The sequence below is a fragment of the Pleurodeles waltl genome, chromosome 3_1 (genome assembly GCF_031143425.1).
Source record: "Pleurodeles waltl isolate 20211129_DDA chromosome 3_1, aPleWal1.hap1.20221129, whole genome shotgun sequence".
Classification (NCBI taxonomy): Eukaryota; Metazoa; Chordata; class Amphibia; order Caudata; family Salamandridae; genus Pleurodeles; species Pleurodeles waltl.
The window spans coordinates 1699685644-1699708439 of NC_090440.1; the positions used below are offsets into that span (position 1 = coordinate 1699685644).

Genomic DNA, 22796 nt, shown 5'->3' on the forward strand with positions numbered 1-22796 from the left:
GCAGGGGGCTTCCCAAAAAATTTGAACTGATTTATTGAACTGGCAGGTGTTTTGATTTGTGTGGGCATTGGGCAAGCTGGAGGGGGACTGACCTGCTGGTGGTCCTGGACCTTTCGGCCCTACTCTGGGATGCCTGGAACTGAACGTTTTGGGGGGGTTGCCTGGAGACGGGTACCGTGGCAGGGACGGTGCGCTATGCAGTGCCCTGGGTTTGTGTTGGTATGGAACTACTGGTATTGCCTATCCCTCTGTGAGAAGGAGGGGAGGTTGCCACTAAGATATGCTTGTCAATAATCTCCCGGATGCCCTTGGTGGAGGGCATGGGCGATGGATAAGGGAAAGGGGGCCTTCTGGCACTTTGCATCCTGGAGGGTTGTGTTGTAATGGAAAGTGGAGACAACTGTTTGTGCGCTCATGCAATCCTTGAGCTGTTTCACTGATCTTATGTGCTGTATTTGCATAACAATGTCTGCTTGGCTGTCATTATCCGTCTGCGTTGAAGGCTACGCCATGGCTGAACCACCCCTATCGCGGCTGTCTCTCTCTTTAGCAGTCGTTTCAATGGGGGGCGGCAGCGACTTGCGCGTTGTGAGCGCACTATGCTGTTTTACATCCAATGATTTATTATTTTCCAAAGTTACATTTTAACAGACGGATTCATGTTATTAGCTGCGTTTTTTGTTGATCTTTAAAGGGAATTAGGCTGAGTGAAGACACGGGGATTCGGACCTGTGATTTGCGAGTGTCCCGCAGAGTGTCAAAGTTGGAATAAGGACAGCATCCTCTGTGATGCAAAGTTAGCTATAGAGCCAGCCACTAGACCACATCTCAGGGTTTGAACCTGCTCTTTGAAGAGAACTGTGCAATCTGAATGAGTCTAAGAAGCAGTGCTCTGCTCTAACCATGTAGTAGTAATAATACATTTCTTTATTGTGGGTTTAGTAAAAAAAAAAAAAAATCAAGAAAAAACAAACGGCAGGCTATACTGTACTTAAAATATAGGCGCTTCAAAATGATTAATCATTGTATCATCCCCTATTTAACTTGTTGAATTTCTGATTATACACAACTTATCCACCAGCAGTCCCAGTCCGCGAATAAAAGAAATACAGATATTACTTACAAATTACATATCTTATTTTTATTATTCTTTTCCCCCTTCAATATTATGAGTACTGTGCAAATCTGGGTTAACTGTGCATCAAAGCACAGGGAAACTGTTTCCACCCTGAAACAGGAACAGTATCGTAGAAGGAGTGCAAGCTCCCTTTCAAAACAGGTGCAGCCCAGTGCAAGCATTGGTAAAGCACATAGGCATGGGTTTAATTTGCTAATGCAGGCAGCATAACCACATTAAAGCCAGCAGGTGTGCACAGAGAGGGCTTAAGTTGCAAAGCCACCCTCATGCAGTTGAATGCAAGCACTGAGTGGAGGCAGAAGGATACACACAAACACCCAATAGCTTTAGATGGGACATGAGTATTTCCTGGGCTGAGAAAAGAAGTGATTTACAGTGTCAAGCAAATGGCTGAAAGATCCTGGTTGAAAAAAGCCAGTAGTTGAATGTGGTGTACCCAAAGCCCACACTATACATATTGACAGCTTTACTGTCTGTTTAACAGCTTCTCTGTCAAACCTCAGACCTATATCAGGAGTAACCATTTGTGATGAGAGTGCAGAAGTTGGACATGTGTTTGATTTCCACAAAGTGTGCAACATCTGCCTTTCTGGGATCAAACGTTCCTATGGAAACCAATTTCACTGGTTGCCAGTGTCTTTAATTTATCTGTCCAAGATTCTGTTACATATCTGTGATTTTAACACTTTGTAGGAAGAACCTAAATTCTCCATCTCGTGCTCTTGTTATCAGCATTACTAAAGAAATTGCCAGTACTGCAGTACCCATGGTGTGAATTTGACTGTTGTCTCTTTCTATTGAATTGACGGTTCACAATTGTAAAGTAATATTTTGAGTGCAACATGTACACTAATCTCGAAAATAAATATGCGGAAGTAGGTCTGTTACTGTCTGTTAACTTGGTAGAGCATCCAAGGGGCTCCATGCCATACATGACATGAGCAGTAACTCAATTACGAGACCTGACTCACTGGTAGTTCGGGTTGAAAATTTTTGTTGGAACAAGACAAAGGCCGATTTGCATATGGCTTAGTACCGTCAAAGGAAAATGGTGGGCAAAAAATGATGGCCTGGAATACAGCACGAGTAATTACCAGTGGCAGAGATTAATCATCACTGATTATTTTCATCCCATCACTGCTTATTTTCCTCTTTTGACACCTTAAATGTGATGAGTATGCTCAGACGTGGCTCGCATGCTCACTGTGTTATTGGATGCAAGCTATACCTTGCTGAGAGGCTGGACTGGGGTTGCTTGTGGCTCGGGTTAGCGGGAACCCGGCTCGGCTGTTGTGTTTACTAATGCAGAGATTAATTCAAGATTCCAACCATCGCTTTTAGTCAGTCAAGTTTTTTTAACCAGCAAGTTTGGATGCTGGAATTTCTGAGTCTGTGCTCAGTGTTATGTGAGTCTAAAAGTCCCAAATGCAAACTGCTGTGGCTGGAGCCGTTTCATATGGATTCAAACTACTTGGCTTTGTTTTTTTCAATTAAATTTAAAAAATGCTAAATCAGTAACCAAGGATCATGGACGACGAAAAAATACAACCAACTTTCTGAGATCAAGCTAATCAATTATTATCCTTCTCCAACTTTAAGATGGCCAAGTTCGAAGGGTAACGTTCCCATTTTCAAAATTACATGCGCCGAAAAACCTGCTCACTTAATGCACCATGGGCCCAATGTACAACGGCTTTGGTGGTTGCAAATGGTGAAAATTGCCGTTTGAGACCTCAACCAAACTGGACAGGTAAAATGTACCATCCCTATTTTGCGAGTCGGTTGCAATTACCGACTCGCAAAATGGGGATTTGCGACTCGCAATTAGGAAGGGGAGATCTGAGGGCATCCCTTCCTAATTGAGAGCCGCAGGGGGATGCATGATTGTTTTGTGCCGCAATTGGGGTCGCTAAACAATCACAGTTACGACCAATTTCAAATTGGCTGTAACCTATTCGGAAGGGGTCCCTTTGTGAATGGATCTGGAAATATTTTTTCAGAGCAGGTAGTGATCCACAGACCACTGCCTGCTCAGAAAAAATGAAAAAAAAAATACTCTTCATTTTTTTGTTTGACATGCATCCCGTTTTCCTTTCAGTAAAACAGGCTGCACAAAAAAAAAAAAAAAAACTGCTTTATTTAAAAGCAGTCACACCATGGGCACACCTTATCATGCAGTTCAAGTAGTAGTCTCCTCAGGAAACTCATGTGTCCCCTCTTTGCACAGCGGCAGAGTCCTAGGTCCTTTTGTCAGTGACGGCGTCTTCTTTCTGCCTCTTCTCTGCTGCAAGTCAGAAATGGTGGTCTGGTGCCAGGGGAGCCCCTTAAACCCTAGTTTAGGGGGCATTAAGGGTGTGAGGGACAGTGGCCAACGGGCTACTGATCTATGCAGCTTGCCTGCCCCAGAAGTAATGACTTTCTGTGGGAGTAGATCACTTTTCCACCCATAACCCACTATTCCTAAGGTTTGCCAAAATGGCAGAATCTTCCTTCGACTGTTTCGACCTCCTAGCCCACCCTAAGGTTGTAGCTAGCCTTTTGGGGGTGTACACACCCTGCATAGTAATTTTCCCACCTGTCGGCCTGGACAGGGTCGAAGGGGTTTGTCCTTGATTGGTGGATAAGAAATTACATATTAATGGTGGTGAAGCCTTTGAGACTCACCACCTTGATTACTATCACAGTAGCCATCCTGGGAGGGAGAAGGTGTGACGTCTTGCCTGCCTAGGCCGTTCTTCTCTGTCCTGGGGAAGTGCTAACACAACAGCTTTTCTGTGGTGGCAGACGGCTTGGGAGAGTCCACCAAAGCAAGAGAGAGGTGGTACCTTGGTGGTAATCCTCTCAGGATGCCACCAGGGTACGTGCTAATTAATCCTGGGCATGAAAATCATGCTCATGGTTAAAAAGCATTGTGTTTGAAACCAAACACAGGGTAAATCAGCTGGGCCATCATGGAGCTGGACATCTAGGGACTGCCCGGGTGCCAGCCCATGTTATGCTATGAACTGCAGGTCACTTGTAGTAGCATTAAGTTTAAACTGCTGCCAAAAGACCATATATTCTTGTGCATATGTGTTCACACTCAGAACACAGTGCACCTTGCCTCCTGGTCTATAGGAGGCCTGCCTTAGAGGTGACTGACCTGTGCTATGGCAGTGAAGTGACTCTGCCTTCATGTGGTGTGGGCAGAGTCGTACTCGTGCAGGCTGACATGGCAGCTTCTGCAGGCTTTGCTTTTACTTGAGTCACACAGGATGGCACAATCAGTGCTGCAGCCTTGGTTACCCCTTTACTATCCTTGCCCTGGGTACCACTGCTACCATTTACTAGGGCCTTACAGGGATGGTAAAGTCCTTGCCAATTGGATTGGTAGCACACCTCAGTACACTTACAGGTCAAAAGCAACAGCATCAAGCAGCAAAAAGTGGGGGGTGACCAGCCAAAAAGGGGACTTTACAGCACAAATATTGTATTCTCATAAATAATAACCCAGACAACCTTCTAAAACTAAGGGCTACATGGAAAACCGATATGGTACAGTTGGTGGATGTTGATTGGGAGGCTGCCCTGATGCATCCATGAGAGTTAGGTATAAAGGCAAGATTGAGGTTGCGCCAGCTAAACGTGCTACTTAGAGTACTATGCTAGAACTAGACCATACAAAATGGGTTAGGGGCAGTCTCCCACATGTGAAAAATGCAATGCTATGGATGAGACCTTCCTCCATGCGGTCTGGGAATGATACAGAGGTTATTGTGAAACTGATGGCAGTACTGGAGGTACACAGATATAATAGCCTCCAATTGGTTATACTACGTATTCCGTACGATGTTGATGTGCCAGTAGCGAAATTGATGCTCTAAGCAATAATTAATGCTGGGGAAACAAGATATTGTGACTATGTGGAATAACTAGGGAGCTACAACTGAACAAAAGTGGCTGGCAGGAACGGATATTTGTATGAAAGAGGAGATAGTGGTCTACGAGGGAAGTGGCTTTCTGAGAAAATTCGAGAAGGTCTCGGGACGTTGGAGGGCTCATTACGGGTTGAATTGGGAGACACAGGAGATACTTGGAATCAGACAAATGACATACAGTCTGTGCACCAACCATATTGGAAGGAGGAAGATACAAATTTTGACAGGGACCAAGCTCTCCTAAGCGACTGTGGGGGGCTAGGAGGGGTTCAAAAGTTGAACTATAACAATTGACTGTACTTACCAACTAACCACCAATGTTGACCTATTGCACCATTGATAGTATTCTATTTGATGATGATTTTTGGATAAAAAAATACAGTTTAAAAAAAACAAGTTTCTTAGGTCATATCAGTAGGTCCATTCCATAGTACATTAAAGAGTTATTGATTTTGAAGCCGTGCCTCGGTTGACCACGAGGACAATCAGATGACACTACAAGGTCTGGCAACAGACCCACTGGGTAAGAGGCCATTCTAGGGCATAGCTGTTTACCGAAGTCAAAGATTTAAAGTCAAAGTCCAGAGATAAGAATATGATGAGTAGATCAGGCGGGATATCACCGCCTCTCGGTAGCAGAAGCTCTGATGCACGGTGGTGGTGAAGATGACTTCTATATCCGTCTCCTGGCCTATATCAGGGTTCCTTCTTTTGACCTTCTTCAGTCTCAGTGAAAGCGGGAAGCTGCTGGTGGTTCCCCAGGATGGGAGTCACTGGCTCAGCATGCTCCCGGTGGTAGAGCAGCTGAGGCAGCGAGGCCATGAGATAGTTCTGGTGGTGCCAGAGCTCAACATACACATTGGGACGTCCTCCCAATACTACACAGTTAAGACCTACCGTGTGCCATTCACCAAGGAATACTTGGAATCAAAGGTTAAATCGCTGGGTACTTTTGTTTTTTCTGAGCAATCCTTTCCAGAAATGATCTTCACTTTATATCAGCGGGTATCTAGCCTAACTGAGATGATGGCCTCTGCATGTCAACACTTTCTGGATGACCTGGAACTGATTGAGTACCTGAAGGAGAGTCACTTTAATGCTCTGCTAGTCGATCCTGTGTTGTCATGCGGGCAGATAGTGGCGGAATACCTATCCATACCATCGGTCTTCTTCATGCGGGCGATTCCATGTACTCTAAATGAGAAGGCGGCTCTGTGCCCAAGTCCAGCATCCTACATCCCCAGGAGTTTTACTGGCTACACAGACAAGATGGTATTTTCTCAGCGGGTGAAGAACATGCTGGTCACCTTACCGGAAATGTGGCTTTGCCATGTGCTGTACTTTCCGTTCGAGCGCCTGGCCTCACAGTTCCTCCAGAGAGAGGTGACTTCCCTGGAGCTCTTCAGTGGGGCATCAGTGTGGTTGCTGCGTTATGACTTCATTTTTGAGTTTCCCCGCCCGGTGATGCCCAACATGGTTTTCATTGGAGGGATCAACTGCGCTGAGAGGAAGTCTCTGTCTCAGGTGTGTGACTGATTTGCTTTATTGGCACGGAAGGATCTACTTGGAGGCAGGAGACAGAGAGGGAGGTCGAGAAGACAACATGGGCAATCAAGGAGAAGCAGGGGGAGGCTTTGACGAGGGAAAGGAAAGGCAATATTAGTTGGTTTACAACTGTATGCATTGTTTTAAGTTTACAGCAATAGTTAACATCTGTGATACTGTGACAGCACCCAACTCGGTATCACTGCCAATGTCCCCAATAACCTTTCACACTAGAGTCCACATTGTCTATGTCCCCAGATGCCATTCGTAGTAGGGTCCCCAGCTTAGCACGAACAATTGCTGCCACCGGCTCTCCTCCCCACCTACGACCAAATCATCACTTGTACATGTATCCTGGTACTTTTACCAAAGGTAACCCTCCAAGCCCATCCCCGACATCACATCTTTACCCACAGCCACATCAATGTCAGTACCCAAACAGGCCATTCGAATTTCTTTGCTAACCAAATGTGCATACCTTGGTATATGTCCATCTGGTGCGCATCTAAATATCTATTCAGAATTATTCTTCCAGAGTGGATGGTCATCAGGACTTGCGTGCAGTTTAATAATATACACGTCAGGATTACACAACCGCAGGATTTTGCCACAAAATGTACCCATGAGGATTCCTGAACCACCTATTATGACTATCAGAGAAACTTTGCTGTACAGTATAAATATTCTAAGTTCTGTGGCAAAACATTACCCATCAGAACTCAAGCATCACAGAAAATGGGTATCAGAATTACTTTGCGGCTGAGAATGTCTACTTACTATTTCTATTAGAATTGCTGTGCCACATATGTCCATCTGAAGTCCTGGTAGGGTATGCATAGCGTAAGGGCCATATGAATAACTGTGCTTCATCAGAATTATGATGTTACAGATTATACCTATCAGAATTTTCGTGCCACAGATTACCCTTTTGTTTTATGGTATATGTCCAACAGAATGACCTTGCCATTGGATATACACATCGGAATTGCAGTGTTTCTAGGGTATGCAAATTAAAATTACCACGTCAGAGACTTTGCAAAGCTCAATTACTATCCAGGCAAAGTAGCCGCCTTATTGATTGTGTCACGAATTATGCTTGTCAGAATGTTTGTGCCACGGGTTTCTTGGCCAAACATATAGAAAGTAACATAGAATGTGCTCATTGGATTTGTAGTTCTGCTCGAAGGCACACACCAAGGAGAGGGAGTTCAGGAAAATTACTATCTGGGACATATAGCCATCATAATTACTTTGTCACTGAGCATGCCCACTCGAGTGACTATTCGAGATAAAGCGCACATAAAACGTGCAGCAGAATTGTTGTTTTGCAGAAAATGACCAGTAGAATTACCTTTGCACAAAACATGCTCGCAAAAGTGGGCAGAATAAGGACCTCGGAATTATAGTGCCATATGATATTATCACCAAAGCTACCATCCTAGATATTGTGGCATCCGTAATACTGAGTCGGCAGGCTCCAGGCGTCATATTTACTGTGCCAGGCGGGCTCAAGTTTTCAGGACATTTTGGCCCTGACTCTTTAATCCCCAGCTACCCTGCCCTATGCTTGATAGCTTGATAATAAGATGGCTGCCAAAAACATTTCCCCTGGCTTCGAAGGGCTATCCACACAAACAGTTTTTCAGTGGTTATAATACAGGCTGCAGAAAGCTGCTTGTTTGTATCAGATTAGAGCAGTCACATTCTTGGCTCATAACTAGGTGTTAGGCTCAAGCAAGAGTGGATGCCCCTCTGGCTGGCAGATTGTGAGGATGTCTAAGGTGAAAGGGTAAACAGGTGAGAGAGCATAGGAGAAAGGAGAGCAGCGTTTGTGCGGTTAGTTTGAGGTGATCATTAACCAACCATTTTAGAAAGCTGACTCAGTGATTTGGAAGTTTCTTTTAGTTGTTTTTATGAGATGAGGGTAGGTCTGAGAGAGAAAGAGATGAAAGGGACACGTTAGAGCTACGTGTGAGGGAAAACTGACTTTATAAAACTGTGTTTTATTAAAAATAAAAGGATTAGGTGACCGCTTCACTGCAAGTCATGAAGGACATTGTCTCCAGTACCTTGCACCTATATATCATTGATTTTAGGTTTTAGTCTAACTACTGAAATGGAAGCAGACCAGCACTATAGCACCCAGAATGCACTAGGCTATCACACAATTGTGTAGTACTTGTGGGGAGGTTGTCGCCCTGTGCCTCACAAATGTACTCAGTTCATGCAGGCCAACAGACACCATTCAGGTGGGAGAGTCACGTTTTTTAAAGCCAAAAAACACGAGTTTAATTTAGATTTCTCGCCTGAAATAGCATACAAGTCAGCATAGAAAATAAGTCCTTCCAATTAATTTTTATAATCTTCTTTCGTCACTGTGAATGGTGACATGTATGGCAATCTAGAGGGGAAAAAATGTGTAATAATATTGACCATATATGATTTTTTTATTTTAATTCTCTCTCAAAATTCAGCTGTGTCAAATGATTTTTAGTGGCCAATAGAAATGTGTCCATTTCTCTTCCTGAACATGCCCCACTTGTCACCCTGTAGTGTGAGAGGTAAGTAGCATGGGGGTGAAGGATTGAAAAAAGACCCCATGTATGCGTTTCTTTTGTCTACGCTGGACTAGAGGGCATCACCGTTATAAAGAGAGAAAGCCAGACCCCCCTAAAGGGAACTCATAACTGCTCTCGACTGCAGCTGCTTCCACTGAAGGTTGATATGACAGTTCTGCCGTCGTTCACCAGTGTGAGATTGTCAGTCTGATTCCTTGAGACTCCTCAAGACCACAATTGGATGCTGAGCCTCAAAATATTGCCGCAGAAGATGATTGGCAAATAACTCTTGGGCTTACAAGAAGGCAGTGGCATAGACAGTGGAGCCTAGAGGGGCCAGTGTCGCGGCTGTTTTAAGTGCATCCTAATCTGGCTGTTGGCCCCTGCTCTCAATGTATATTTTGCAGACAGTGGCTTAACTGGAGAATGGGTGATGGAAGGCGGTGACTTCCCCAGTAGAAAGGGTCCAGGACCTCTCTCCTCTCCTCTCTTTCAGCAGGGAGGAATGGATGATGAATTACAGACTGAAAGCTGAAAAGTCGGCCATGGCCATATCATCTTTGGTTCCTCCCCTCTCTGAACTCTCATCGCTACGCTTGCAGCACCATACCTGTCAACATCTTACCTCAAAAGTGAGGTTGAAATCCAGAGGGTGGTGCCCATTAAGATCAATGGGGAATTAACACTTTTTTTGAAGGTGCTGTATCTAAGAGTGCGTAAGACCATTAAAGTCTATGGAGGCATTTTGTGTGTCAGGCAGGTGAGTAGAAGCCGGTGATACCTGCCGAGTGTGGACGAGTTGACAGACATGCAGCAGCACTTCCTTCCAAGCAGCAACAGACACATTGAAAACAGTGCAGTAGTTGGTACTCTACACAGTCTTCCAACAATTATTCCAGATAGGTGGTATCTATGAGATCAAAACAGCAGGCAGGATAATACACACCCTCAACACATCCTACTGGATGAGGTTGCACAGAAGAGTGCAGCACGGGATAGATGCAGCTAGTGTTTGGATGTTGCTAGTCATACAACCTTACACTGGGAAAGAACATTCTTGCTCTGGAGGACCTGCCACGCTGTACTGTAAAAAAGAAAAGCATACATTAAGAACAATTAACATGTAGCAGATGTAACCTGAATATGCAATTAACTGGCTATAAAGGCATATGGAAGCTATATATATATATATATATATGTGTATATTTGTTCGATGGCATGTGTAGCTGCAGATACACATGCTGTGCATTATCCTGCCATCTAGTGTTGGGCTCGGAGTGTTACAAGTTGTTTTTCTTCAAAGAAGTCTTTTCGAGTCACGAGATCGGGGGACTCCTCCCCTTTCGGCTCCATTGCGCATGGGCGTCGACTCCATCTTAGATTGTTTTCTTTCCGCCATTGGGTTCGGATGTGTTCCTCTTCGCTCCGTGTTTCGGTTCGGAAAGTTAGTTAACTATCAGAAAATTCAACGGTATTGTTTGCGCTCGGTATCGGTTTAGTAAGAGCACATCGGCACCGAAGAAAAGAAGAGCTCCGTTAGCCCTTCGGGGTTCCATTCCCCGGCGGGGCCTGGTCGGCCCAACCGCGTGCGTCTTCAAGGCTCATGGAACGGACCCCATTCCGCTCCTGCCCCAAATGCCACGCTAAGTATCCTAATACAGACCTGCATTTGGTCTGTAATTTGTGTTTGTCCCCCAAACACAAAGAGGATACCTGGGAGGCCTGTCGGGCATTTCAGTCGAAGAAAACGCTATGGGACCAGAGAGCTCGAAGGGTTCAAACGGCGTCGATGCCGGCTGGACACCCCGACGTCAAAGAAGAGGAGACATTCTCCATTCCTGACTCGGACTCGGACGAGCCCGAGAGTGAGCAGCCGGCGAGGCAACAAACCGTGAGTAAAACAGCCCCGGCCAAAACTCACACAAAAATAATGAAAGCCCAAGGGACGCCACCGCCGACAGGCCATGGCTTAACCCATAAGCACGGTGACCAAGCATCGGCACCGAAAAAGGGCACACACATGCCGAAGACATCCAACTCCGGTCGAGATACCGGCACAGAGTATACTCCGCACCGAGATACCGGCTCCGACCAATCTCGGCACCAAGATATCGGCACCCCGAAACCGAAAAAGGTGGCTTCGGAGCCAAAAAAGACTGCGGAAAAGGTTTCGATGCCGAAACATCCAGCCTCGGAGCCGAAACAAAGCTCCTATACTGAAGAACAAGGCCTTTCATCACAACTACAAGGCCATAAGTTTGGACAAGAACTAGAGAGGGGAGAGCCAGACTATACACAGAGAAGGCTCCATATACAGAAGGACACAGGGAAAATAAGAACTCTTCCCCCCAATTAAAATGAAACGGAAACTGGCTTTCCAGGAAACTGAAAAACAGCCAAAAGCAAAGGTGGCTAAAAAAAAACTCCACCACGTTTTTCGCCACAGCCATCGCCACAGCACTCACCGCAACTGTCCCCAATTTCAACACCCCCAATAATGCAATCACCAACGCACACAGGGATGAGCTAAGATGACCCAGATGCATGGGATCTATACGATGCACCAGTATCTGATAATAGTCCTGATTGCTACCCGGCAAGACCATCACCACCAGAAGACAGTACTGCTTACATGCAGGTGGTTTCCAGAGCAGCTACTTTCCACAACGTAGCACTGCATTCTGAACCTATAGAGGATAACTTCTTATTCAATACCCTGTCATCAACACATAGCCAATACCAAAGTCTGCCTATGTTACCAGGCATGTTAAAACACACAAAACAGGTGTTCCAAGACCCAGTCAAAGGCAGGGCCATCACACCTAGGGTGGAAAAGAAGTACAAACCTCCCCCTACGGACCCTGTGTACATCGCGCAACAACTAACACCCGACTCAGTGGTAGTAGGGGCAGCCCGGAAAAGGGCAAACTCACAGACTTCGGGGGATGCACCGCCACCCGACAAAGAAAGTCGAAAGTTTGATGCAGCAGGGAAAAGGGTTGCAGCACAAGCAGCCAATCAATGGCGCATTGCCAATTCACAAGCTTTATTGGCAAGACATGATAGGGCTCATTGGGATGAAATGCAACATTTCATTGAACATCTACCCAAAGAGTTTCAAAAGTGTGCACAACAGGTGGTGGAGGAGGGCCAAAGTATCTCCAACAACCAAATAAGATTGGCTATAGACGCAGCGAACACAGCCGCCAGAACAGTAAACACATCGGTCACCATTCGGAGACACGCATGGCTACGCACCTCCGGATTTAAACCAGACATCCAGCAGGCTGTGTTAAAAATGCCTTTTAATGGGCAACAGTTGTTTGGGCCGGAGGTGGATACAGCTATAGAAAAGCTAAAAAAGGAAACTGACACGGCCAAAGCCATGGGCGCGCTCTACTCCCCACAGAGCAGAGGCACCTTTAGGAAGCCACACTTTAGAGGGGGTTTTTGGGCCCAAAGCACAGAACCTTCAACCTCACAGGCCAGACCCACATACCAGGGCCAATACCAAAGAGGATGCTTTCGGGGACAATATAGGGATGGACAGTTCCCTAAAACAAGAGGGAAATTCCAAAGCCCAAAAACCCCACAAACTAAACAGTGACTCCAATGTCAGAAATCCCCAACACATAACACCAGTGGGGGGGAGACTCACAAATGATTACAAAAATTGGGAAGACATAACTACGGACTCATGGGTCCTAGCCATTATCCAAAATGGTTATTGCATATAATTCCTACAATTACCACCAAATGTGCCTCCAAAAACACACAACATGTCCAAACAGCACTTGGATCTATTATAACTAGAAGTCCAAACGTTGTTACAAAAAGAAGCAATAGAACTAGTACCCAACCATCAGAAAGGAACAGGTGTTTCCTCCCTGTATTTTCTAATACCAAAAAAGGACAAAACACTGAGACCCACCTTGGATCTCAGAACACTAAGGGGGTCATTTTGACCTCAGCGGTCTTTTTCCAAGACTGCTGAGGGACCGCCGTGCGGAAGACCGCCAGTGGTTGCGGTTTGCTGCTCGGCCTATTATGACCGTTGGCGGCTCTCCCACGGAGAGCCGCCAACAGCCATACTGGTGGGAGGCGGGGAAGTGGAGGTTGCTCCACCTCCACCGCCACGCCAACAGAACACCGCCCAGCGAATCACATCCTGTGATTCGCCGTGGCGGTGTTCTGTTGGCGGTGTGGTGTCGGCGGAGCTGCCCCCATGGCTCCCGTCCCCTCCCAGAGGATCGTCGGACCAGGTAAGTCGATCATCCGTGAGGGGAGGGGGGTCGGGTGTGTTGTGTGGGTGCATGGGGGTGTGCGTGTGTATATGTAGAGGGGGTGTGTGAGTGCGTGTATGCCTGCGGGGTGTTGTGTGTATGGGAATGGATGCAGGTATGTCTATGGATATGTATGTATGGATGTGTGCGTGTATGTTTGAATGTGGGTGTGCGTGTATGACTGTGTGTGTGGATGTAGGCATGTATGTCGGCGTGTGTGCGTGTAAGTATGTAGGTGGTGCCTGCGTGCGTGTAGGCATGGGTGAAGTGATGTTGGGGATCGGGGTGGGGAGGGGGGCCCTGCCACCCTTGGGGGGTGGCAGGGGTGGTGGGGGGGGGAGGGGAGGTAGTCTGCGTGGGGGTGGGGGAGACCCCTATCAGTGCCAGGGAAGGAATTCCCTGGCACTGATAGTGCTTACCGCCATGGATTTCATGGCGGTTCAAACCGCTGGAAATCCACGGCGGTAAGCCGGGTCCAAATACGGCAGTATAGTGACGGCCGCCGGGCTGGAGACCTAGGTCTCCAGCCCGGCTGGCGGAACGGAGAACCGGCGGATGACCATGGCGGTAACCGCCATGGTCATAATTCCACAGAGTAAGACCGCCAGCCTGTTGGCGGTCTTACCGCCGGTTCTCCGCCGTCCGCCAGGGTCGTAATGACCCCCTAGTTTTGATAGACCGCCAAACACACTCCTTGCTTCAATGGTGGAATCCTATAAATTTAAATCAAGGGCGGCCATTCCAAGACCCAGTGCCTCAATACGTGATCACAACAGATGCTTCCATGGTAGGGTGGGGGGCACACCTCAACCAGCCCAGCATCCAGGGACAATGGAACACTCAACAAAGCCAACTTCATATAAATCAACTAGAACTACTAGCAGTGTTTCTAGCATTGAAAGCATTTCAACCGTTAATAGCCCACAAACACATTCTTGTCAAAACAGACAACATGACAACAATGAATTACCTAAACAAACAGGGAGGGACACACTCATCACAGCTGTGTCTCTTAGCACAGAAGATTTGGCATTGGGCGATTCACAATCACATTCGCCTAATAGCACAGTACATCCCAGGAATTCAAAACCAGTTGTCCGACAATCTCAGTCGAGATCACCAACAGATCCACGAATGGGAAATTCATCCACAGATACTGCAAACTTACTTTCAAAACTGGGGAACACCGCAAATAGATCTATTCGCAACAAAAGCAAACGCAAAATGCCAAAACTTCGCATCCAGGTACCCACACCCTCACTCCAAGGGCAATGCGTTATGGATGAGTTGGTCAGGGATATTAGCTTACGCTTTTCCCCCTCTCCCACTCCTTCCGTATCTAGTAAACAAACGGAGTCAAAACAAACTCAAACTAATACTAGTAGCACCAACTTGGGCTCGCCAACCATGGTACACAACACTACTAGATCTGTCAGTAGTACCTCATATCAAACTACCAAACAGACCGGATCTGTTAACTCAACACAAACAACAGATCAGACACCCGAATCCAGCATCGCTCTATCTAGCAATCTGGCTCCTGAAGTCTTAGAATTTGGACATTTACACCTTACACAAGAATGTATGGAGGTCATTAAACAAGCTAGAAAACCTACTACAAGACATTGCTACGCAAATAAATGGAAAAGATTTGTTTATTACTGTCATATTAATCAAATTCACCCAGTACATGCGACCACAAAAAACATTGTAAGCTACTTATTACACTTACAAAAATCTAGGTTAGCTTTTTCGTCCATTAAAATACATCTCACAGCAATATCTGCCTATCTGCAGATTACACATTCAACATCACTCTTTAGAATCTCAGTCATAAAAGCATTTATGGAGGGTCTAAAAAGAATCATACTCCCAAGAACACCACCAGTTCCCTCATGGAACCTCAATATTGTATTAACACGACTCATGGGTCCACCATTTGAACCCATGCACTCTTGTGAGATGCAATACTTAACATGGAAAGTAGCCTTCCTAATAGCTATCACATCTCTTAGAAGAGTAAGTGAAATACAAGCATTTACCATACAAGAACCCTTTATACAAATACACAAACATAAAGTAGTTCTACGCACAAATCCCAAATTTCTACCAAAAGTTATATCACCGTTCCACCTAAATCAAACTGTGGAACTTCCAGTATTTTTTCCACAACCAGACTCTGTAGCTGAACGGACATTACATACATTAGACATCAAAAGAGCACTAATGTGTTACATTGATAGAACCAAACAGTTGCGCAAAACAAAACAATTGTTTGTAGCTTTTCAAAAACCACATGCAGGAAATCCAATATCCAAACAAGGCATTGCCAGATGGATAGTTAAATGTATTCAAACCTGCTATTTAAAAGCAAAGAGAGAGCTGCCTATTACACCGAAGGCACACTCCACTAGAAAGAAAGGCGCCACAATGGCCTTTCTAGGAAATATACCCATGACAGAAATCTGTAAGGCAGCCACATGGTCTACGCCTCATACATTCACAAAACATTACTGTGTGGATGTGTTGACAACACAACAAGCCACAGTAGGACAGGCAGTATTACGGACATTATTTCAAACAACTTCAACTCCTACAGGCTAAACCACCGCTTTTGGGGAGATAACTGCTTACTAGTCTATGCACAGCATGTGTATCTGCAGCTACACATGCCAGCGAATGGAAAATGTCACTTACCCAGTGTACATCTGTTCGTGGCATGAGACGCTGCAGATTCACATGCGCCCTCCCGCCTCCCCGGGAGCCTGTAGCCGTTATAAGTTGATAAAAGTTATATATATATATATATTATATATATTAATGAAACTTGTAAATTTGTAAATATATATAACTTTTAGACAAATTATGTACATACATACTTACTCCATTGAATGGGCACTATTACTATATACACAACTCCTACCTCACCCTCTGCGGGGAAAACAATCTAAGATAGAGTCGACGCCCATGCGCAATGGAGCCGAAAGGGGAGGAGTCCCTCGACCTCGTGACTCGAAAAGACTTCTTCGAAGAAAAACAACTTGTAACACTCCGAGCCCAACACTAGATGGCAGGATAATGCACAGCATGTGAATCTGCAGCGTCTCATGCCACGAACAGATGTACACTGGGTAAGTGACATTTTCCATATATGTATATGTATATATATATGTGTGTGTATATGTGTATATAAATATATATATATGTGTGTGTGTGTGTATATATATATATATTATATATATATATGTGTGTGTGTGTGTGTGTATATATATGTATATATGTGTGTGTGTGTATATATGTATATATGTGTGTGTGTTTATGTAAATATATGTGTGTGTGTGTATATATATGTGTATATATATATATATATACAGGGAGTGCAGAATTATTAGGCAAGTTGTATTTTTGAGGATTAATTTTATTATTGAACAACAACCATGTTCTCAATGAACCCAAAAAACTCATTAATATCAAAGCTGAATATTTTTGGAAGTAGTTTTTAGTTTGTTTTTAGTTTTAGCTATGTTAGGGGGATATCTGTGTGTGCAGGTGACTATTACTGTGCATAATTATTAGGCAACTTAACAAAAAACAAATATATACCCATTTCAATTATTTATTATTACCAGTGAAACCAATATAACATCTCAACATTCACAAATATACATGTCTGACATTCAAAAACAAAACAAAAACAAATCAGTGACCAATATAGCCACCTTTCTTTGCAAGGACACTCAAAAGCCTGCCATCCATGGATTCTGTCAGTGTTTTGATCTGTTCACCATCAACATTGCGTGCAGCAGCAACCACAGCCTCCCAGACACTGTTCAGAGAGGTGTACTGTTTTCCCTCCTTGTAAATCTCACATTTGATGATGGACCACAGGTTCTCAATGGGGTTCAGATCAGGTGAACAAGGAGGCCATGTCATTAGATTTCCTTCTTTTATACCCTTTCTTGCCAGCCACGCTGTGGAGTACTTGGACGCGTGTGATGGAGCATTGTCCTGCATGAAAATCATGTTTTTCTTGAAGGATGCAGACTTCTTCCTGTACCACTGCTTGAAGAAGGTGTCTACCAGGAACTGGCAGTAGGACTGGGAGTTGAGCTTGACTCCATCCTCAACCCGAAAAGGCCCCACAAGCTCATCTTTGATGATACCAGCCCAAACCAGTACTCCACCTCCACCTTGCTGGCGTCTGAGTCGGACTGGAGCTCTCTGCCCTTTACCAATCCAGCCACGGGCCCATCCATCTGGCCCATCAAGACTCACTCTCATTTCATCAGTCCATAAAACCTTAGAAAATCAGTCTTGAGATATTTCTTGGCCCAGTCTTGACGTTTCAGCTTGTGTGTCTTGTTCAGTGGTGGTCGTCTTTCAGCCTTTCTTACCTTGGCCATGTCTCTGAGTATTGAACACCTTGTGCTTTTGGGCACTCCAGTGATGTTGCAGCTCTGAAATATGGCCAAACTGGTGGCAAGTGGCATCGTGGCAGCTGCACGCTTGACTTTTCTCAGTTCATGGGCAGTTAGTTTGCGCCTTGGTTTTTCCACACGCTTCTTGCGACCCTGTTGACTATTTTGAATGAAACGCTTGATTGTTCGATGATCACGCTTCAGAAGCTTTGCAATTTTAAGAGTGCTGCATCCCTCTGCAAGATATCTCACTATTTTTGACTTTTCTGAGCCTGTCAAGTCCTTCTTTTGACCCATTTTGCCAAAGGAAAGGAAGTTGCCTAATAATTATGCACACCTGATATAGGGTGGTGATGTCATTAGACCACACCCCTTCTCATTACAGAGATGCACATTACCTAATATGCTTAATTGGTAGTAGGCTTTCGAGCCTATACAGCTTGGAGTAAGACAACATGCATAAAGAGGATGATGTGGTCAAAATACTAATTTGCCTAATAATTCTGCACTCCCTGTATATATATATATATATATATATATATATATATATATATATATGTATATATATATGTGTTTCAAGGTATATATATGTTCCACTAGTCTCTCCCGGCCTTACCCACCAAAAAACTCATAACTGATTAAACTTGACTTATTGGCTCAATTGACCTCCGATTGTCTATGATGTTAACATTTGGAAAAATCACACACTAAAAAAAAAAGGTGTAAAAGCAAATTTAACGCCATGTAGGTGTCAATTAACAACTGTGTAGGTGGGGAAAGGAAGGATGAGCAACACAAGAGAATGCCTGCAATAGAGCAAGCCAGGTGAGGCAAGTTAAAAAGGCTAAAAAGTGATGGCTGATTTGTTAACAAATCGTGTGTCATGAATGCATGTGTATTTATGCCAGTAGTTACAAATAATTTGTTGGAATGCTAAGACGCAATAATGGAGGCACAAGAACCAGATACCTATAAATACAACTTTACTTATTCATAAGTTTGGCAAGTCAAAGTTTGATTATGTTGTCCGCGAAGCCTCTTCAAGGGTTCTGTGACTGCTTAGAAAATTAAATAAAATAATATTAGCAGATTAGGTCTCCAGCTTTCAGTAATGACTCAGTGGGGAGGTCCCCGGATTCCAATAATGATTCAGTGGAGGTACCCGGGGTTCCAGTAATGATAAAGTGGGGTTCCACAGAAGTTAAAAGGTTGTGAACCACTGATCTAGGGCATACAAACCCACATATGAGAGGCTGGAAAAATGAAGGCTTCCCTGCCTTCTGGTCGAGCTCCATGGTCTAGCAATCCTTTAGAGGTTCCGAAGAGGTCCTATAATGATTGGCAGGAGGAGGACTCTTCTACAATAATTGTCTCAGGACAGAATGGAAGACCACACTGTCTTGGCGCCACAAAGCTTTTTATGCAATAGCACCTAACTAAGCTGTCAGGGAATTTTGGGCTCCCGTGCAGAACTTTTGGTCACCTTCTGCATGTTTGTGCTATGTGCAGTTGAGGGTTTGAACACCTACCTTGTTTTTTTTATAAGGGAATTAACTGTGCATAGAACAGAAAGGTTTTAATGCTTTTCTGAGTTTAAGATGGATTACTATTATTCAAGCAAGGAGCGCCTTCCAAACTTTCCCGTTTAAAGTGTGAAGAAGTTTCCACCTGTGTGAATTTTTTTAAGAAAAGGAATTGATGAGGAGTGGATTCAACCTAGATTGAAGTGCTCTACTTTAATAGAAGGCAGATCTTGTGCTGGAGGAAGAGAGGGTCAGCACAGTGAATGGCATGATGAGCGGTGCACACTGCATAGTGATAGGTCTAGGCTTTGGCAGCTAGCGCAAGGACTGAAGGGCATCTGAAAGATGAAGTTTCATATTGAGATTAACAGGCTATGTGCAGCTGCTGGTTTCTGAATAGACTGCTGGTGTAGTCCATATGGAAAAGTACTAGTTTGATGACTGTACCTTTTGAGAGAATGATGGATAAGGGGAATTTGATACAGGCTTCCCAGTATGAAAAATAATACCATGGCACTTGAGGAATCAGGGAAAGATTTGTTTCCACAAGCACCCTGATTCATCATTTGGTGAGCTTATTAGGAGGTGGGCAAAGCTCTTTTAGCCAAAAAGTGGATAGGCAGAATATTATCCCTTTACAATGGCCTAATTACTCAGTTTGTAAGTGTGTAAGCTCAAGGTGAGTCATTAGCTTCTAAAGGTCAGCTGCCAGGAAGCATTGGCAGATAGCACTTAAATCAAGAAGATTGGTTACTCAAGTTTTAGTATAATTTTATTATCATTGGTTTAGTTGTTGCTGTTGTAGCTGTCTGGGGAGATGCGCTCCATTGGTGAGCTAAGATGCACTTTAAAGAGAAAGGGGGGATTGGGAACCCTTGAGGTACACAGGATATCAAAGGAAAAGGAGTAAAAAGGGATCTGTAGGTGAGAAAGAAGTACTATGCTTTGTACTATTGTATGGCTGAATCTTTCGAACAGAGTAGGAGGATGGGCCATAGCAAAGGATTAAAAATGGTCCACTAGGAGAAGCGCTGTTACGCAACTTGAGTCCACTGTATTACAGATTATGTCCACTGCTAATAGTGCAGATTCTGTGCTCTAACCAGGGCAAAATTCTGTTTGGATAGTAGATACAATATTGTTTCCTTCAACAAAGGCTGATAACTGTACCTAAGCACTTGCAGCAGAGTAAACCATTCCATATTGAGGAAAATACTATGAGAGCAGGTTTTTTTAAGTGTAGCTTTGATGTACACAAAAGTAGGGAGGATTTCTCAGGTTTCTAAATCACCAGTTAGCATAATTATGACTTCACTGGCAATCACACCATATGACATGGAAGCCAGGCCAGAGAAAGCATCCCTGTGGTGTCCCACCTCCGATGTGAGAGAATACCTGTAAATACCTAGCATCCATCTTCATGCAAGTGATTCCATATACTCTAAAAGGATGAGACTGCTCAGTGCGTGAGGCCATCTTCCTATACCCCTCCGAAATACCATTTACATAGACAAGATAACTCTTTCCCAGAGTGTGAAAAACATGCTGATATTCCTACCAGAAATATGACTTTGTCACCTACTTTATTCTGTTGGAGCACCTGGCCTAAAGAGCAAGCTGACCACCCTGGAACTCTTCAGCGGTGCCCCATCGTTGAGGTTTCTGCTTGATGATGCTGGACATGATCCTCATTGCAGGAATCCCCTGTGTTCATAAGACACTTCTGTCACAGTTGAGTGATACATTGATCAAGTAGAGCATAATGATCTGCATTAGGGGAGCTGAAGGATGACAAGTAGATGTTGAGAAGACCTTCATAGTTTTTTAAAAACAAACTTTATTAAGGTTTTGGCATACCTACAGATTGGTGTACATACTACAGGCAATGACAATCATTCACTTGATATGATTTACTTTGAACTGCCATTTGGAGTAACAAACATAGGTAAACATTTTGTCACATGTCATCTTTCATATAATATACTAATTGGCACCCCAGTAATCTGACCCCTTTCTGGTCCCTCCCCTCCACCACCCCATTCATGCAATTGGTCCCATATAGATCGTTCCCACACATTTTCACTCTGATTCACCCAAGGATTCCTCAAGCTCATCAGTTACTGTCAGTCCCACTGCTCACTCCATTCAAGGTGTCTCCTCTTCTTCCTTGGACGTGGATACAGCTGATAGCGAGCTATCTAGAGATTCCCCTTCTGGTCCTTCTAGGCAGTCTGCAAGATGGTCCCTTGCCCTCACCCTATGGTTCCCATCCCTCTTCTAACTTCCCAGAGGAGTATTGCACTTTCATATCCTGCCCACAGTATCAGATTCTCTTTCCATTTGGATGGGTTATGGCCTCAAGGTGCTTCCCAATGCAATATAATTTCACATTTAGCCAGGACAAATGCCAAGTCAATAAATCTGGTGGCAACCTTGTGCTTACACTGGCGTGGGAAACCCCACAAACAACAGACCAGAGAAGTGCACTGAATTTGCATTAGGGTAGCCTCAGAAATACATTGAACTAATTCATTTGAGAAGTCCTGCAAATGTGGGCAGGACCATATCATATGTAGCGTCACAGCTCCCACCTCGCCACATCTAGGGCAAGCAGTGTCAGCTGCAGGGTATATCCTAATAATTTTGCCTGGGGAAAGATATGCTGTCTGTAGGAAATAGAAGTTTTTCAACTTAAATCTAGCATTACGGAATACCCTGTAGGTAGTGGCTAGGATTGTATCTCATTCCACATCTGTTATAGGCACCCCTATGCCCTCTCCCCATTTTTCACATAGGTCTACCAGGGGTGTAATAATGTCAGCTCGAAGGGCCCTGTAAAGATTGGTCACTGCTTTGACCCACCCTGTAGTGGTGCAAAGGACCTAGCAGCCACGTTGGGTGGGGTGGTGGCCTCCATCCATCCCGTTCTACAATAGTCTCAAACTTTCACTACACAGAAAGTTTCCTCTAGATATCACAAACATCGCCACAAAATTCTCAAACTCTAGCAGTTCCCTGTCCTCTTAGAGATCTCCCACTGAGTTGCACCATAAGTCGCCCATTCTTCAAGTCCTTTTAATGCCCCTCTTCTGGCAAGTATTTCTAACACAGTAGTGGAATGTTAGGGGAATATTGGAGGCGAGTCTGGGTCTTCTGGAGGCAACGTTGCTAGCAGCGCCTGACAATCTGCAATCTGCATCTCTGAGGTATTATCACAAATTAGCAATTTGGAGTTCAACAGGATCCATAGCAGAAAGTTGTTGTCCATCTCAATCAGGATTCTTCTCTGTTTGTGACTCAGAGGCTCCCCCCAGGTTTCATGGTGCTGCAGGGGATCCAGTTGGACTTCCAACTGTGGCTCTTTCCTCAGAACCTGCTGACCCTCAGGGACCCTTTTCGCTTCCCATACTGATG

At 44.6% G+C, this 22796-nt stretch overlaps 1 protein-coding gene across 5 annotated transcripts in view; it reads left to right on the plus strand.

Annotated features, from left to right (window-relative positions):
- The window catches only part of LOC138285519 (UDP-glucuronosyltransferase 1A1-like), a 322413-nt gene that overhangs the window by 187319 nt on the left and 112298 nt on the right, over positions 1 to 22796 (plus strand). The window contains exon 1 of one of the 5 annotated variants that reach the window (XM_069225532.1): positions 5704 to 6579. The exons of the other annotated variants lie outside the window; for them this stretch is intronic. Coding sequence (XP_069081633.1) covers positions 5722 to 6579 — 858 coding nt within the window. The 5' untranslated portion in view covers positions 5704 to 5721. Of the gene's footprint in view, positions 1 to 5703; positions 6580 to 22796 lie in introns of those variants that run through there. 5 annotated transcript variants of the gene reach the window in all.